Source organism: Garra rufa, chromosome 19, assembly GCF_049309525.1.
Source record: "Garra rufa chromosome 19, GarRuf1.0, whole genome shotgun sequence".
NCBI lineage: Eukaryota > Metazoa > Chordata > Actinopteri > Cypriniformes > Cyprinidae > Garra > Garra rufa.
In genome coordinates, this window is record NC_133379.1 from 31,461,026 (window position 1) to 31,481,708 (window position 20,683).

The 20,683-nt window shown below is 32.9% G+C and overlaps 1 protein-coding gene across 1 annotated transcript in view; it reads left to right on the forward strand.

The window, feature by feature from the left end:
• Positions 1-19,683, forward strand: part of fam219aa (family with sequence similarity 219 member Aa) — a 26,862-nt gene extending 7,179 nt beyond the window's left edge. Inside the window, exons 2-6 of the mRNA XM_073825130.1 lie at positions 9,115-9,214; positions 10,866-10,968; positions 14,753-14,833; positions 17,784-17,838; positions 19,305-19,683. Coding sequence (XP_073681231.1) covers positions 9,115-9,214; positions 10,866-10,968; positions 14,753-14,833; positions 17,784-17,838; positions 19,305-19,463 — 498 coding nt within the window. The 3' untranslated portion in view covers positions 19,464-19,683. The remainder of the gene's footprint in view (positions 1-9,114; positions 9,215-10,865; positions 10,969-14,752; positions 14,834-17,783; positions 17,839-19,304) is intronic.
• The last annotated feature ends 1,000 nt before the right edge of the window (positions 19,684-20,683 follow it).

The window sequence follows — 20,683 nt, forward strand, 5'->3', positions numbered from 1 at the left end:
ATATGTATAAGACAAGTCTGTACAAGATGTAGTTGTAATTCATGCTTCTTTTCTGCAAAGATATTTAATGAGTGATTTGTTTAACATTTACATCATGTTGACAACTTTATGTGTAATGCACTTATATCTTAATAGAGGTTAATACTTAAAATCATGTTGTAGGTACATTTCAATGCAACCTAATTAAAAAAATTCTGTTTTGCTATATCGGCCAGCCACTTTACTTATCCTGTGTACCTTCCAGTTCAAAAAGGTAGAGTAGGACAAAAAGCCTTCAATGTTATTTTCTCTCCAACTTCATTGGACCAAAACTTTTTATTGTAAAGGGAGTTTGACTTTCTTTGCACGTTCAAAAATTAAACTTGGTACTTTATGTAATGTGTGAGGTCGAGAGCTAGTGCAAGATGCACATTTGTGGTTAAAAAACTGTTAATTTTATTTTTATAATTCGCTAGATAAGCTCTTACTGGGATCGTGTAGAGCCCTTTGAAGCTGCACTACCGCAATTTGGATCTTCAACCGTTGATCACCATTGAAGTCCACTATATGAACCTGGAATGTTTTCTTCAAAAACGTATTTCTTTTCGACTGAAGAAAGAAAGACATAGAACATCTTGGATGACATGGGGGTGAGTAAACCACTATTAATTGATAGTCACCTTATGGATCATGCTTTGCTGTGATAGGTCCAAAGTGCATCTTGTCATATAATCCCACCAATCCTGTTTATCGCCTCAGCTGTGTCAGCATTTGCTCATTTTCATCTTCTTCATCAACCAACATCATCAAAATACGATAATGACATGAGATCAGGAAGTGCATAAAGATCTTTTTGACATGATGACATTAATCTATATTTAATCCATCATTTTTTCCTGATGTTGACCTTCTTGAGGACAAACATAGTCATTGAGAAAGATTTTACATGAGACCTGCATGTGTACAGTGTTTCAATGGATTTGTCATAGTAATATTGTTTTTTTGATGTGTTTCTGTAGATGTGTGAGACTTGCACTAGTCTAGATCAATGCAGACTCGCTTTGTGTTTAAGTTCCTATGGATTTCTGATCACTTTAATCTTGTAGATAAGATTTAAACAATGAGACGAGAGATTAGGGTTGCATCAGACTGGGTTCTGTCGTGCTCTGAGGCTTGGTAGATCTTGCATAAATTTCACGGGCAGTTGTACATGTAGCTGGTGGAATATGCATGACTTTGATGTTGTTCTTTGTGGTGTTGCTCTGAGATTTGTGTAGCCTGTGTAGTCTAACAAAGGCTGTCTGGAAGGCTTACTCAACAGTCTTTTGTAGACCACAAAGCACAAAGACAAATAGCATTTTTAAATTTGTGTTGACGTGAAGCATTACCTCCCTGCTTTGAAGGTGTGCCCTGATGCTCGAAAAGATGAAAATTGTATTGTGGGCGAGCAACAGCTGGAGATAAAGATGAATGGCAATGTACTTCATGCCCAGCATATGATTAGATGCTTCAGGAGCTTGATGGTATCCTGCTGGGCTATTACCCACAATCCCCCGCTGGTCTCTTTAGCTGGTGCTGAGCTTAAAGGGTTTGTGAGAGCCCTGCCAGGCCTGCAGTTGGCACTATGCCACGACTGAGCCAGTGGGCAAAAAGGTTTCCTTCAACAACAAGACTGCTTTATGTCTATAAAACACATATAAATGATGACGTGTTATATAAAATATTATAAATATGATAAATATTATATATATAAATAATTAAGTATTAATACATTTTTATATAATATTTAATATATATAATTATTGATTATTAATATAAGAATCATGTATTAATACATATGAATACATGTAAACAAACATTAATAATGACTTATGTCTTATTAAATTTTATAAAGATAAATATATATATATATATATATATATATATATATATATATATATATATATATATATATATATATAATGATTATGTTATGTGTGTCATATTAAATATTATACATCTAAAGAATTAAGTATTATAGATATTTATGTTAATATTATATAATAAATATTAGGGGTGTAACGATACACCAAAGGCACGATTCGGTTCGGTTCACGGTTTTGGAGCCACGGTTCGGTTCGGTTCGGTTTCTGTTTGCTGTGGGGTTAGGGTTGATGTCATCTTAACAGCAATGCTAAGGAACAATAGATTCACTTAATAACAAGAACAACTAAACTTTTTCTTTATTAACTTTGCCAACCCATTTTAGTACAGTCAGGATACCTGAGTATGTTAGTGAAAATTAGACATTCACTTGTCCGAGTTAAAAATTTACTTATCCGGGGTAAAAAAAAATGCCTTTTTTGCTGTAAATGAATCCATTCTGAAGCTATAGTCTCATCACTACTCTATAAGGTCTTACTTTAATCTGAATATTTGTGATATTTGCCTTAAATTGATTTCTAGGACACTTTTTAACTTTATTTTCCTAACCTTACTAACTGTATGTGTCATCATTCACATCAAATTCTTATATTTTATCAATACATCAAATTAGAATAATTAGACTCTGTATGGTTGCACAAATTAAATCAGTATCAACAAACTCCATCTTTCCACTGCACAGGAAAAACCAGACCTGCAATGAAATTGACATTTAACTGTATTTACTTAGACTGTTTAATGAAGATAAGAGGTTCCAAAAAATGCATTTACACAGTAAAATTGCAAATACATAAATAATGTAATAAGATTAATGTTATACTTTTTTTAAACATAAATCAAAAATATTGGAAAAATGCAATACCTTCAAATATAAAATCGAACCACCAATAGGTGGCAGTAGTCACTGTCTTAATGAGCGAGTCACGGATTCAACCATAGATGGAATCAACCAGGCGTGCGTTTCCCGTACAACGACATAACTCGCTGGTTAACCTCCATAGTACGATGCATCGTTGTGGAAACGAACTAGCTAGTCACGAGTGTTTCCCGAACACGGTCGCATCTCCGTCGTTTGAACCACGTTAGTTCAACAACTTAGGGCCGTTGTTAATGACGTCACCGAGTAATAACTTCTGCTATTTAACTGATTAGGGTCTCTCAAAAATGCAGCTTTATTGAACATGGCACCTAATGACTAATTTACTATTTTTGTTCCCTGTCATTTCGCTTTATTTGATGTTTGATTGATCGGGTGTTCCCTCTTACATCATACTCCGGGGTTCCCTCAGGCATTTGTGCACATGCGCACTATTCATAAACAACGCTTATAAAGGACGCACAAAAATACATAGAGTAAAACGCATTTATTTTTAGATAAAATTGAGGATATAGATTGTACTGCGTGTTAGCTTGCAAACTGTGACCAAGAACATAATTTATTAAGCCCACATGTGTTACTAAGAAGCAACGATGCTTCTAACCACAGGTCGAGAGCTGTAGTTCCAACAATGTAAGTTTGTGACGCTGTTTGCGAATGTTCGTTTGAACTATGGTGTTGGGAAACACCCAATTGTTGAACTATGTTGGTAACGACGGAACTTGCGACCATAGTTGGCTAACGATGCTTTTGGGAAACGCACCCCAGTTCATTCACTGACTCCATTCATTAAAAAAATGCTAAATCATTCAGTACTGAAATACTGCTGTGTTGCTCGGAGATTCACGGAGGTTCTGCTGTTGCTTAGAACTATTTTCGTTTGCAAAAATGGTTAATGATGTGTCTAAAATGTAAGTCAGTTAATATTAACTACTAGTTTATTGAACTATGTTTGTTCATGCTTGTTTCTTTGTGTATGCTTTTGAGCCTATTAGTGTTGATTTTCTGTGAGTCAGATAGCCTGCACGAGCTTGATACTGTCCGTTTTCAGTTATCTGAAGTAATAAAATCAGAATTATGCTCACCAAAGTTTCGTTGTTGCGCTAGTTATTGTTTGTAATTGATGTTTTAATCAGGTTACTTGTCCGGTCGGGCAAGTAAAATCCCCTTTCACAAAATCCACTTGTCCCGGACAAGCGTTAATGTCGAGCCCTGAGTAGTAACCGAGTGTGATCGCTCACTCAAGTCACATGACATGACATGCACTTGGAAAATACTAACTTTAGAATATAATATTTAGAACAAAATTTAGAACAAAAGCTCATCATTACTAATACAATTTAATCAAATGTGATAAAATAAAGATGTGTTTAAATTGGTTAAATTAGTTAGAGACAAGTGACGTCAACCCCAACAATGGGCAGCAGGGGGTGTGAGAGTACCGCGGTACGCCACGAGAGTTTCGCGATACGTATCGTGGTTGGTGTATCGCGATATTTCGGTTCGGTTTGTAATATCGTTACACCCCTAATAAATATATTTATATATTTTAATCATAATTTCTATTATAAATATTTTTATTTAATAATGACAAATACATTTGTGTGTGTGTGTGTATATATATATATATATATATAAGCATATTAATGATCACATTATATGTGTGTTATATTAAATATAAATATTATGCAAGTATTATATATGTTTTGAAATTATATAATATATATTTAGATAGTAATATATTTATATAATACATTTTGATCATAACTTAATAACAATCGTGTGTGTGTGTGTGTATATATATATATATCTATATCAATAATGGCATGTGTGTTATAGTAAACAATGTAAATATTATACACACACACGAATATATATTTATTCATGTTTTAATATAATAATAATAATATATAATTACATATATATAAATTTGTTATAAAAAATATTAAGTATTACATATTAATATACACAATTTATTTAAATAAATAATTAAAAAAATACAATTTAAAAAAAATCAGTCAACTTTATATAGAAACTAAATATTTTAAAAATGTTTTGTATTGTTATTTTTACTTTTAATTTTTGTATTGTTCTATCTCTATGGACCTTGATGTGTCTTGAATAAAAGTTGATTGATTGATTGATTGATTGATTTATAGATACATTTTTACACATTTATTACTAGTTTTTACATATAAATTATAAAGCAGCTATTATATATAGGATTAGAACATCCTAGCAAGTTTGGATGTTTGTGGCATCAAAAAGTTTGGTCCACAATTCACACCATGTTCAATCGACTGTCTGTTGGCTGTAGTTTGATGTTGTGGTTAGTCATCTGGTGTGTCATGAACTGCACCAAAAACATAGCATTGCTACAATCGCACGGCTGTAGTAGTCACGTTGACGGCCCAAAGACTCAAATGGCCAAAGGGCCTGCAACCGATGAAGGCAGGCTTTTTTAGATCATAATAGGCGCTCTGTTGGCAGAGGCATCTTGGGTGTGCTCTCAACATTTCCTCCAACAAGCTCCCTCTGTTCTGCCTCTCCCCGTCCCAAGTGATGTCACAGAGCACTCAGACCCTACGTATTGAAGGCTGGAGCAACAAAACATGCCTGGTGTCATGCGAGCCAACTGTGCAGGAAGTACCGGCCGGTTACTATGACGGCTAGAATCTCCCTCCTTTCATCCATCTCTCCAACAAGCAGCTGTGCAGAAAACAGGCTGTAGAAAACGGAGGGCGTGTATTGGCTGAGAATTTGAGTAGTAATGAAAGCTCGTAAATTTTATTTTGTACAACAAGATTTGTCCATCCATCTGTCTAACTTTAGTGCCATTAGTTGTGGATATTTCTAAGATAAGTTAATTTATAATAAAGACTCAAGAATTGCATATTGCAGGAGACCTTTGACTATTAAGCATATTTTACTGGACTGTCATACTTCTAATTTTATGCTACAGTTTTATTCATAGTTTTTGTCAATAGATGTTTTTAAAAAAATGAATTTCTCTCAATTATTTATTCTCTAATTTAATGTATTATTATTTTGTAAATTGTAGGTTTTTTTTATTATTATTTTTTTCCCTATCAAATATTAATTATATATTACATGTATTTTTAAGTTTTGTTTTATTTATTTTAATTTGATTTGCTATGACTACAGCCTTTATAAAATGAAATAAAAGGTTTATTTGTTAAAATTATTCATGAAATGTTTATTACTATCAAATATTTTATTAATATTAGTTTTATTTTATTTTATTTTATTTCGTTTTGCCATGACTGTAGAAAAAAACAAAAGGTTTATTTATTATTATTTAAGGCAGGAAATCCCAAAAATGTTTTTAAAAAGGTTCTTTACTTGGAAAAAATTTAATTTCTATCAAATATTAATTATATTAAATGCCTTTTTTAAATTTTGTATTTATTTATTATTATTATTATTATTGTTTCAACCTGGAAAATGTTTTATTTCTATCAAATATTAATTATATATATAAAAAAATTGAAGTTTTATTTATTTATTTTATTTTAGGTTATTTGGCATGACTATAGCATATATAAAATAAAATAAAAGGTTTATTCATTATTGTTCAAGGCAAAAAAAAAACAGGAAACCTGGATTTAAAAAAAAATTCTATAAAATATTAATTATACATTAAATATATATTTTTTAACTTTATTTAATATTTTCCTTAAATTTAATTTAGTTTTTTATTTTATTTTGCCATGACTATAGCCTACGTAAAATAAAATAAAATGCTTATTCTTTATTGTTTAAGGCAGGAAATCCCAAAAATTAACTAGTAGAATAATTGATTAATTCATCAAACTTCCCCTTGACTTCTTAAAAACGGTTTTGTTCAGAAATTGTCAATAGATGTTTTAGAAAATGTTTTTTTAATCAGGAAAAAATAGTTTTGATCAAATATGAATTCCATATTAAATGTATTTATTTTATTTTATTTTAGCCATGACTATAACCTATATAACATAAAAGGTTTATTTGTTATTGTTTAAATAATTGTTTAAATGTTTTTATTTTTTATTTTATTTTATTTTATTTTTGCCATGACTGTAACCTATACAAAATAAAATGTTTATTTATTATTGCTCAAGGCAGGACATCCAGTTTTGTTAAGAAATTTTGTCAATAGAGGTTTTTAAAATTTCTATTAAAACAATTTTTTATTTTTCTAAAAGGTTTCTTCATTGTTAATGTAGGACATTCAAAAATGAACTACTAAATTAATTTATCATACTTTTCCTTGACTACATAAACATTAATTTATCACATATCCCCATGACTACACAAAAAAACTGTTTTGTTCAGAAATTTTGTCAGTAGAGGCTTTTAAAAGGGTTTTTTACCTGAAAAAAATCTATCAAATTATTTTATTTTACTTTATAAAAGGTTTCTTCTTGATTAAGGGAGGACATTCAAAAAAAATTTTTTTTTAAATTTATCATACTTCCCTTTTCCTACATAAACATTTCCACTTTTTTTTTTTTTTTTTTTTTTTTGCAATATTACAAGTTTCTTGGTATGTATGGTTTATCATTTTGTTTCATTAGAGTTAAAGGCTTTTTAACAGATAGAATTTTGGATCTCTCTTTTACCACTCCATAAATCGGAAAATACTGTACTCACCATGTTTTTTATGAATAAAATCTTGTATAAATTCACTCAAAATCAGGATTAATCTGATAACCAGTAGCTTTACCGCACATTGAGAGTTTTGGACTGCACAGGCCCTAAATCTATTTCTTGTCCCAGAATCAATACGTTGCTGGAGCACAGCTGTGAAAGCAAATCTGAGACGTTTTGAGAGAGATGTATTAAAATGACCCGTTCCAGTGACAGTGTGGTGACATTGTGCTGACTCGTGTTATTTCACTGAGCCCCAGTAAAATCAACACCCTTGATACATGCCCTGCCCTACCAGAAGGTATTATTTACAACCAGGCTGATTTTCGCTGTCTGTTTTTCATCAGCAAACTCAGCATGGTTGGGGTTATGCACAATATACACTGTTTCAGATTTGGAAGTGTTTTCTCGATTTACATTTTAAATTCTGAATTGTCAACTAATCGATTGTGGAAATATGTAAGCCCGAAATTATTCATACCCCTGGCAAATTCTGACTTAAAGTTACTTTTATTCATCCCGCAAGTTTCTTCTTGACTGGAAATCACACAGGCTTCTCCCAAAAGATAATAAGACAATGTACAAGAGTCATCATTGTTATGATTTTATTTACATTTGAACAAAATGGCATGTCCAAAATTATTCATACCCTTCTCAATAATCAATAGAAAAGCCTTTATTGGCTATTACGCAATCAAACGCTTCCTATAATTGCTGACCAGCTTTTTGCACTGTATTTTTGCTCATTCATCTTTAGCGATGAGCTCCAACTCTTTCAGGTTGGAGGGTCTTCTTGCCATCACCCTGATCTTTAGCTCCCTCCACAGATTCTCAATTGGATTTAAGTCAGGACTCTGGCTGGGCCACTGCAAAATGTTAATTTTTTTGTCTGCTAACCATTTCTTCACCACTTTTGCTGTGTGTTTTGGGTCGTTTCGTGCTGAAATGTCCACTGATGCCCAAGGCCAAGTTTCTCTGCAGACTGCCTGATGTTGTTGTTGAGAATTTTGATGTATTGCTCCTTTTTCATGGTGCCGTTTACTGTGATTAGGTTCCTTGGTCCACCGGCTAAAACCCCCACAAAAACATTAGGTTCCCACCACCATGTTTGACAGTGGGGATGGTGTTCTTAGGGTTGAAGGCTTCTCCTTTTTTACGCCAAATGAAGAATACATCATTGTGGCCAAACAATTCAATTTTTGTTTCATCTTACCATAAAACAGAAGACCAGAAGTCTTCTTTGTTCAGATGAGCATTTGCAAAGGCCAAGCAGGCTTTTGTGTGCCTTTTCTGGAGAAGTGGTGTCCTCCTTGGTCTGCGCCGTGGAACCCAGCGATGCTTTAGAACAGCTTGGACTATTTGGAATGGTATAGAACTTTGGATTCTCCCATAGACTGACAGTTTGCAAAGGGAATGAATAATTTTGGACATGCCACTTTTTGTTCAAATGTAAATAAAAGCTGAGAAATATTTTTTTCCACAATGATGCCTACTGTACATCGTCTTATTATGTTTTGGGAGAAGCCTGTGTCATTTCCAGTAAAACATAAAAACTTTAAGTCAGAATTTGCCAGGGATATGAATAATTTCGGGCTTGACTGTAGTTTTGTACATTGCTAATATCTAGCCTCTGCATTTGGCAATTGCATCTGCCTGATAAGTGTGATTGTGTTTTTTTTCTCCAGGATCCTGCAGCAACATCCACTTGTGAGGCTGAAACAGGAACGAGAGAACCAGAGTCAGTCGCCATCAACTACAAGCCCTCTCCGCTACAAGTGAAGATAGGTAGAAGGCACTTTCTCATTCAGCCAACGATCTGACTAAGATTCTCTATCGTCACTAGTGTAATTTGTCCATTTGAGTGTAAAAACGACTATTGATTTTCCCACTTGATACTGTGATTGTGAAGCATATGGTTTGCAGCGAGAACTAAGAAGCGATTAGCGGTAGGCCGTGTGAAATGGTTGAGCAAGGTTTTCGATAAGCAGAAGTGTAATGAGTCTTAAAGTCTGAATGTTTTCTTTTAGATAAAGTAGCTACAGCTTTTTAAATACAATTGTGGAGCCCTTTTGGGCTTTTGAAACACAAGCAACATTCACTTCTGTTTAAATATTAAAAACCATACTTATGTAAAATGTTTATCAGCCATACATAAATAGCCATCCATGTATATATATATTGAGTAAATTGGTAAAAAAAAAAAAAAAAAAAATTATATATATATATATATATAATTTTTTTTTTTTTTTTTTACCAATTTACTCAATTTCATTTAAAGCATTCTGTTTTACTTTTTGTAAATAGTATTTTAATTTAATTAAACTTAACTTAATAATGTAATGATTAGTCAGTTGGTATAACGCAAAACGTTTCAATCTAATAAATAGCTGCCATATTAGTCATCAACCATAACATTAAAATAATTACAGCATTAAAAATAATAATAACAACAATTACCAACCATGCAGTTTTATTTTACATGCTATTATAGTATTATTAATATTATTTATTTTTACATTTTCAGCTTTAATTTTAATGTTTAAGTTTTATTAATTTGTTTTATGTGCATTTAATATTTCTGTTTAGGTTACATTTTTTAGTTTTATTTCGGTATTAGCGATTTTAGTACTACAACTTATTTCTGTTAGTTGGCCAAGACAACTTTTTTTTAAATCTAATTTATCTAATATTTATATTTAGTTTTATTGCAGCTTAATTTCAGTTATTTAAAAGTATTTTAATAGTTAAAGTAACCATAACATTACAATTATTCCAAAAACAACAACAACAAAAATTTGACTTTGAGGAGTAGAAATAAAATCAGTTTAATGTTTTAAATGTTTAGATCCTATATAATTTTATTTAAAAAAAAAAAAAGTTTATTAGTGCTATTTCCCTCAAGTAACAGGAATAAAAAAACAAACAATATCTCTGTCTCCTGCTGTGTGTCTGTATCTTATGCCGCTCTCTGTTCAGAGATGCTCAGTTAGGGCATCCTGAAATACAGCAGTTGCTGTTGTTAATTAAACTTCACTTTACAGTCCTCTCTCTGACAGCCGTATTACTTATAGCACCGCAGAGAAATCTCCCATACACACACACAAGCAGGGCAATGTGTGTAAGTCACGCAGAAGTCAAGCTTAGACTTTACGCCTGAAGAAAATCTGTTCTCCAGCCAGAGAACCACACAGAATGCAGAACTTTAGTCTCAACACATAATAAAACTTTGTGTGTTGCCATGGTAGTTATCTGGATTCAAAAGAACACAGTCAAAGCCTTCAGTATGCAAATGAGCATGAGAATGTAGACCAATCACAATTCTGTATGCAAAAATTACGATCACACCATCGCTGTTGTTTACATTTTGAAAGATGAATGTTCTATCAGTGGGAGATTTACAAAACATAATTTGTTTTTAATTTGTTTCTTTTGGTAGAGAAACAACGAGAGCTCGCAAGGAAGGGCTCTGCGAAGAACGGGACTGTGGGTAGTCCAGTCAATCAGCAGCCCAAGAAAAATAACGTTATGGCCAGAACAAGGTGAAGTTTGGTGAACTTTCTTATCAACCTTAACAAACCTTAAAAGAGACATTTGTGCATGAGAAACACCGTAGAGTAAAAACAATTGTGTGTCCTCATAATAATGGTTGATTTGTTTAGCACATCAAAAATATGAACAGCAACAACATTAAATCCTATAAACAGCAGCTTTATATGAAGGCTTTACAGTCTGTGAATGTTAATTAGTGTTAGTGCAGTCTATATGAGGACTTCTGCCATCCCATCGGTCCCTTGTGCCCTGTCAGGATTAGCTCAGAGGCGAGGACCCGTCCGCAGGCCTGGTTTAAAGCAGAGCTTTAGGCCTGAAGATTAGCTGCATACAGGCCTGCTTACTCTTAAAGCCTGAGGGCCAGAGATTAACTTGAGCTTTTGTCCCAGAGAAGAGGAACAAAAGATGTCTAGCGCCGGCTCTGGCTAATGTAACAGGGTTTGATAATGTTAAACTCAGCCATGCCTCTTATTTATTTGATTTCCCTTGCCAGATTTGTCCTTGTACTTAACGATTTGGGAAAAGTGAATATTAAAAGTAAAGGTTAAGAGTTAAAAACTAAACCAAATGCTGTTGTCTTTGTTTTTGAGGGTTTCTAATAAAGACATGTAATTTAGTTAATGTTTGGTCATTTTTATATTTCTGGTTTTGTTCCTGTGGATTTTTTTTATTTTTAGTCATTTAATATATACACAATATATTATTATGCAGTTTAAAAAAATATTTTTAAAAAACATGGAAGAAAAAAAATAACAATTAATTGTCGCTAGTGGTCTAAGACTTTTGTATAACACTTTATATTTGTATTATATCAACCATAAGCAACATCACTCTCTAGATATTGGCCAAAAAATCTAGTTTTTGTTCACAAAATATATGTGTGTGTGCTGTGTATAAATGTGTGTATATATATATATATATATATATATATATATATATATATATATATACAGTGGGTACGGAAAGTATTCAGACCCTCTTAAATGTTTCACTCTGTTATATTGCAGCCATTTGCTGAAATCATTTAAGTTAATTTTTTTCCTCATTAATGTACACGCAGCACCCCATATTGACAGAAAAACACAGAATTGTTGACATTTTTGCAGATTTATTAAAAAGAAAAACTGAAATATCACATGGTCCTAAGTATTCAAGCACCCTTTTTGATCTAATACAGCCATGAGTCTTTTTGGGAAAGATGCAACAAGTTTTTCACACCTGGATTTGGGGATCCTCTGCCATTCCTCCTTGCAGATCCTTTCCAGTTTTGTCAGGTTGGATGGTAAACGTTGGTGGACAGCCATTTTTAGGTCTCTCCAGAGATGCTCAATTGGGTTTAAGTCAGGGCTCTGGCTGGGCCATTCAAGAACAGTCATGGAGTTGTTGTGAAGCCACTCCTTCGATCTTTTAGCTGTGTGCTTAGGGTCATTGTCTTGTTGGAAGGTAAACCTTCGGCCCAGTCTGAGGTCCTGAGCACTCTGGAGAAGGTTTTCGTCCAGGATATCACTGTACTTGGCCGCATTCATCTTTCCCTCGATTGCAACCAGTCGTCCTGTCCCTGCAGCTGAAAAACACCCCCACAACATGATGCTGCCACCACCATGCTTCACTGTTGGGACTGTACTGGACAGGTGATGAGCAGTGCCTGGTTTTCTCCACACATACTGTTTAGAAATTAGGCCAAAAAGTTCTATCTTGGTCTCATCAGACCAGAGAATCTTATTTCTCACCATCTTGGAGTCCTTCAGGTGTTTTTTAGCAAACTCCATGCAGGCTTTCATGTGTCTTGCACTGAGGAGAGGCTTCCATCGGGCCACTCTGCCATAAAGCCCCGACTGGTGGAGGGCTGCAGTGATGGTTGACTTTCTACAACTTTCTCCCATCTCCCGACTGCATCTCTGGAGCTCAGCCACAGTGATCTTTGGGTTCTTCTTTACCTCTCTCACCAAGGCTCTTCTCCCCCGATAGCTCAGTCTGGCCAGACGGCCAGCTCTAGGAAGGGTTCTGGTTGTCCCAAAAGTCTTCCATTTAAGGATTATGGAGGCCACTGTGCTCTTAGGAACCTTAAGTGCAGTAGAATTATTTTGTAACCTTGGCCAGATCTGTGCCTAACCACAATTCTGTCTCTGAGCTCTTCAGGCAGTTCCTTTGACCTCATGATTCTCTTTTGCTCTGACATGCACTGTGAGCTGTAAGGTCTTATATAGACAGGTGTGTGGCTTTCCTAGTCAAGCCCAATCAGTATAATCAAACACAGCTGGACTCAAATGAAGGTGTAGAACCATCTCAAGGATGATCAGAAGAAATGGACAGCACCTGAGTTAAATATATGAGTGTCACAGCAAAGGGTCTGAATACTTAGGACCATGTGATATTTCAGTTTTTCTTTTTTAATAAATCTGCAAAAATGTCAACAATTTTGTGTTTTTCTGTCAATATGAGGTGCTGTGTGTACATTAATGAGGAAAAAAAAAGAACTTAAATGATTTCAGCAAATGGCTGCAATATAACAGAGTGAAACATTTAAGGGGGGCTGAATACTTTCCGTATCCACTGTATATATATATATATATATATACATAGTGCACAAACATATCGTATAAACACAAATGTTTATTTTGGATGTGATTAATTGTGATTAATCGATTTAACAGCACACACATATCATGTAAACACAAACTTTTATTTTGGATGTGATTAATCACGAAATAAAAGTTTGTGTTTACAAAATATGTGTATATATACGTAGGACACAAACATATTGTGTAAACACTTTTTGGATGCGATTAATTGTGATTAATCGAAGTGACAGCACACACATATCATGTAAACACAAACTTTTATTTTGGATTTGATTAATCATAAAATAACAGTTTAATAAAAGTAAATGTTCATTAATAGTTTGTTTATAAATCATGTAAACAAACTTTTGTTAAGGGTGCAATTAATCGTGATTAATTAATTTGACAGCACACACATATGTAGTAAACTTTTATTTTGGATGCGATTAATCACGATTAATCAATTTGACAGTACACACATTTAAACACAAACCTTTATTTTTTGATGCAATTAATCACAATTAATCGATTTGACAGAACACACGTGTAATGTAAACACAAACTTTTATTTTAAATGTGATTGATTGCAATTAATTGTGATTAATCGATTTGGCCACACACACACACACACACACACACACACACACACACACACACACACACACACACACACACACACACACATCATGTCAACACAATGCGATTAATCACGATTAATTGATTTAACTGAACATACATGTAATGTAAACACAAACTTTTATTTTAGATGTGATTAATTGCGATTACTTGTGATTAATCGATTTGGCAACACACGTCATGTAAACACAAACCTTTATTTTTGACGCGATTAATCACGATTAATCGATTTGACTGAACACACACATGTAATGTAAACACAAACTTTTATTTTAGATGTGTTTAATTGCGATTACTTGTGATTAATCTGTTTGGCAACATACGTCATGTAAACACAGACCTTTATTTTTGACGCTATTAATCACAATTAATCGATTTGAGAGTACACACACACACACACACACACACACACACATCATGTAAACACAAACTTTTATTTTGAATGTGATTAATTGCAGTTGATCGATTTGACAGCACTAATAAGTACCTATGTCTATATTCATATTCAAGCATAGACGTACATGTTTTGATTGAACTGGTCTGACACGCTCTTCCATTTTCCCTATTCTCATTACAGGTTGGTTGTCCCCAATAAAGGCTATTCATCCTTAGACCAGAGTCCAGATGAGAAGCCGCTTGTAGCACTGGACACTGACAGGTATTCAGTCTAAAACCTTCATTGTATTATTCTCTGGGAAGTACTCTATAAATCTTTTGTGAATATTTCAGAATGCTTCACTTCAATGGAAGGATTTGAATGTATCAACCGACGAGAGATGGAAATAAATCCTCTAATTAAAGCTTTGTGCCATTTTCCTAGCAGATGCAACGCAAGCCATCTCCATCTAAAAAGGACCTGACATTTAATCAAAATACCAGCTAATTTTAAAGCGGATAAAGCTGGTGCCCTTCAGACTGATGTGAGAAACTGGCAAAGCATAAAAGATTTAGAATTAATGTGCTTTCCTGAAGGCAAAGCGAGACACTTTAACTTTGGCTAAACGAATCAACAAAAAAAGAAAAAAAAACTGACACTTCAGAGATTTTCTCATCCATCACAGCAGACGCTCCCATTAAATATAAACAAAATTGTCTAGAAAGGCAGAAGCAAGTCTCATTATTTGGTTCTGTTTGCAGAATCTTACATAATATTATCTCTTGTGTTAAATTTTAGAGAGCACGTTTACTTCAAGTATCCTTGGACTTATCCTACAATTTTGTACTATTTTTTTCCCCCTTAAAGGAATAGTTCACCTAAATATCATGTCATTCCAAACCTGTAAGTTTTTTACTTATGTTAAACACAAAATAAGGTATTTTGGAGAATTTTGAAGAAACAAATAGTCGTTGGTCCCCATTGACTTCCATAGTAGGGAAGGAAATACTATGGAGGCCAATGGGACCACCAGTTGTTTGATTACCAGCATTCTTCAACATAATAAAAAACTCATACAGGTTTGGAGAGTAAATTATGACAAAATTTTCATTTTTGGGGAAACTATTCCCTTAAATAAACATATGATGTAAAAGTTTCTGAAACCAAATTATATATATTTTTAATTATTAATTATTAACATAATTTTTCACAATTTATTTTTACATGATCACGATTAATCGAATTAACAGTACACACATGTAAACACAAACTTTTATTTTGTATGCGATTAATCAATTAATCGATTTATTATATGTGTTTAAACAAACTTATTTTGGATGCGATTTAATCATTATTAATCCATTTGACACTACACACATAATGTAAACAAACTTTTATTTTGGATGCGATTAATCGATTTGACAGTACAAACATCTAACACAAACTTTTATTTTGTATGCGATTAATCACGATTAATCGATTTAACAGTACACACATGTAAACACAAACTTATTTAGAAAGTGATTAATCGTGATTAATCGATTTGACAGCACACGCATATCATGTAAACACAAACTTTTTTTGGGATGTGATTAATCATTAATCCATTTGACAGTAAACGCATGTAAACTGACTTTTATTTTGGATGCGATTAATCACAAATAATTGATTTGACACTACACACATCATGTAAACTAACTTTTATTTTGGATGCGATTAATTACAAATAATCGATTTGACACTACACACATAATGTAAACAAACATTTATTTTGGATGCGATTAATCACGATTAATCGATTTGACAGTACACACATATCATGTAAACACACATTTATTTTGGATGCGATTAATCACAAATAATCGATTTGAAAGTACACACATAATATGTAAACACAAACTTTTATTTTAAATGCGAATAATCACGATTAATCGATTTGACTGTACACACATATCTTGTAAACAAACTTTTATTTTGGATGCGATTAATCATGATTAATCGATTTGACACTACACATATCATATAAACACAAACTTTTATTTTGGATGCGATTAATCATGATTAATCGATTTGACACTACACATATCATATAAACACAAACTTTTATTTTGGATGCGAAGTCTCTTATGCTTACAAAGGCTGCATTTATTTGTAAAATACAGTAGAAATACTGATATAGTGAAGTATTATAAAAATTGTATGTGTGCAAACATGCTTACTGTGATGCAAATTCTTAATGATGTGTTTTGCAGCTTCATTTTCATACTTACAAAGAATTTTATTTTAAAAAAGAGTGGAAAATACGTTTTTTTTATGCTTTTAGTGCAGATTCATCATTAACAGTATAATTCTGTCCAGGATTTGTCTCGTCTCTAAGTTTTCAGTCCTGAGAGTAGAGAAAAAGCAAGAAAACATGTTTGTTGACAGAAGTCCAAAGCACTTGAAATCATCGGTCTCATTTGTGTAGCCTACACCCTTCTGTAATGAGATGTGTCACAGTATGTGTTCAGCCATAATAGCGTGGTTGCTGTTCAGTTCGGATGATCAGGCACAGCGTGCAGCGTTTCACACAGATGGGTCTCTTAACTTAATGCTTTCTGTGCCACCAGCTGTCTGCTGGATCTCTGTGACCTCAGCTGCCTGCAGTTGTGATTAAGTCATGTTTTAGGTCACCCGTCCTTCATTGTCTCTCTCTTTCTGCTTTTCCATTTCAGCCTCGCTGTATGTAACACTCAGTCCCTGACATTTAGTACATACACCCACTGTCTGTCAACATGCTCGGGCGTTCTGTCCATCACATGCTTGTACTAGTTCCTGTCATTCGCATTCTTGGAGCGCGCAGCTTCATTAAAACAACTTGTAATTACCGCAGCAGTCAGCAGAAGGCTCCAGATTGTCGCTGTTGGTTTTTCCTGATAAATTAATTTGGCTGAAATGTCATCTGCACATTTTTTCTACTGTGACTAAATAAAATCTTTTTTGTAATTCTAGAAATATTAGACCACATGTTGAAAAATGAACGAGGCAAATCAATATTCAGTATGGAAGCTGTATTTGATATATCTCAACAGATCTTTGCTGACTTAAAAACACTGTGCAGATTTTCTTCATCTTTAAGTGAGTCATTGCTTCTCGGAATTGCTGTAGAAGGGCTGATTTTGTTGGTATGTAGCTGTTTATCTGAAAAGAAGGTGCCCATTTGTGACGTGTACTACTTCCTGTTGTTTTCCAGTGATGATGACTTCGATATGTCCAGATATTCATCGTCTGGATATTCCTCAGCTGAGGTAAGATGTCTTATGGACCAGGTACTTATGCATTAAGATAAAGCAACTTAACTTTTTTAACCCTTTGCCATCTCATCTCATCCCAGACTTACACTTGTCTCTATGATACACAGTTAAAATAAATGAACTGCTGATTCTGTAGCTACTTTACAGTAGTCTAAATATTATTTTATTTTATTGCCATGACTATAGCTTACATAAAATAAAATAAAAGGTTTATTCATAATTGTTTTAGACAAGACATCCCAAAAATTAACTAGTAGATTTAATTAGAAAAAATATATAATTTATCATACTTCCTCTTGACCACAAAAAAGTGTTTTATTCAGAAATGTTGTCAATAGATGTTTTTTTTTTTACCTGGAAAAATAAATTCCTATCAAATTTTAATTATATATTTAATTACATATATTTAAACTGTATTTTATAATTTTTTTATTTTATTTTATGTTTGAAGTCAGTAGGATTTTTTTCTAAAAGTTTAATTATTTGTTTCAGCAAGAATGCATTAAATTGGAAGTAAAAACATTTAGAATAGATTTTTTTATTTCAAATAAATTCTTTCTTTAACCTGCAATTCAGATTTTTTTCTCACAATTTAGAGTGATTTTTTTTCACAGTTTTGACCTTTCTTCTAAAAAAAAAATTCTGAATTGTAATGCATAAAATTTAGATTTGTGAGAAAAAAGTCTAAATTGTGTGATTTATCCTGTGGTGGAAACAACCTTCCACTGTTTTCAACATTTCAAGCATAGGAAACTGCTAATTTAGTAGTTTTAGTAGTAGCTAATTTTATACAACTATTTAAACTTTACAGATCCTAAATATTTTATTTTTTAAATTATGTTTTATTTTATTTTATAAAACTATTGAGACTTTAGTTGCCTAAATATTTTATTTATTTATTTATTTATTTATTTTTATTTTATTTTATACAACTATTTAGACTTTACAGTAATATTTTATTTTTTTAATGTTATTTTCTATTTTATGTAACTATTTAAACTTTACAATAGCCTAAATATTGTATTTTATTTTATTTAAAATCCGAGGTCAGTACAGTTAAAAAAAAAATCCCAGCAAGAATGTATTAAAATTGCTTTTAAAGAAATAAATGCTTTCTATTCTTTAAAAAAAATAAAAAATAAAATAAAATAATGATTAAAAAAAAATATTAAACAACACAACTATAGAAGTTTTCTGCAATTTTTTTTATTAAATTCAGACAGATTTATTGCAATTTACAACATTTCCAGCATAGAAATCGCTAATTTTGTAGCAACTTCACAGTAGCCTTTTTATTATTTTTATTAATGTTTTAATGTTTTATCTTATATTTCATTTTATTTTATAGTTTAATTTAGTTATTAGGTTTGACAGCAAACGATTCATCATTTTTATATTTAAAATAATAGAAATTCTTTGATAACTAACAATTTTGTTATTTTTTTCCCCCTGTGCCACAGCAAATAAACCAAGACTTAAACATCCAGCTGCTGAAGGATGGCTACCGACTGGACGAAATCCCAGATGATGAAGACCTCGATCTCATCCCCCCCAAATCAGTCAACCCCACCTGCATGTGCTGCCAAGCCACTTCCTCCACAGCCTGTCAAATTCAGTAACCCCAGCTTCCCTTGAACCCCTCCTGTCCCCCAACCCTGTGAGTCACGCTCACAGTTAGCACCCTCAGCATAGATTAACTACTAAAGAACTTAAAACCAATAGAACGGGAGTATTAAAATAATATAAAATAGAGGAAAATAATGAATGAAAATGCACAAGTATGTAACTGTCATTGGTTCCTCCTATGGTAGGACGTGAGTCTTTGTATCATCACCAGAGGGCGTTAGACTTAGGTGTGTATAGCTGTAAGATGCCTCAAGGTGTATATAAATGCATGGTGCAACATTAGCTGCTCATCTGTCTTTTAAAATGGAACAAAAATGAACATTTCACACTACAGATTTCTCAGTAAACATCTATAGAACAGTTTTCCCAACTTTTTTGTGTCTTGACCACCCTCACAGTCCATCAGAAAGGGCCCATTTACTCTGAGAAATTATATAACGCTTATATAAAAAGTAATACCTTTTGGCAGCCCTAATGATTATATTTTTATTTAAACTTATTTTTTTCCTCATTTTGGGAACGACTGCTCTGGAATATCCACCTTTGCTAATGCTTTCTGATGTTATTAGGACAGATGTGCTTATTTTCTAATGAAGGGAGTGTATAGTGACCAGGTGAATTTGTTTTTCAGATCATTTACATTGCAGATTTACGTATTAATATATTACGAGTAGCTTTGTAGCAAACACTAAGAAAGGGATTGCTCTTAAACTGAGATGTCCATACAGAGGACACCGATCTGCTACAGTACTGACAGCAGATGTAATTAAGTCAGGGAATCTCGTTAAATAGTTGAGCTATATTTACTAAGAGACTTTCTTTTATTTTTTGAGTTTATACGGTTTCATTCAGTGTTGCTGCACACAAACCCAACAGTTGAAACTGGATTAAGGGAACTTAAATATTCGTTTTCAAAGATAAACTAAAAATGTACCTCTACATAACACTATGGAAGCCTGTTTCTGTCACTGAATAAAACATTTAAAAACTCACAATTTGGACTTTTTTACTCTCAATTGCGTAATACAAACTCGCAATTCCCACATTTTTTTCTTTATTAGAATTGCATAATGCAGAATCTTAATTCTGACTTTTTTTGGTCAAACTAGCAATTCTGACATTTGTTTTTTCAGAACTGTGTAATACACACTCATAATTCTGACTTTTTTGGGTCAAACTCACAATTGTGACTTTTTTCTCAAAACTGTACAAT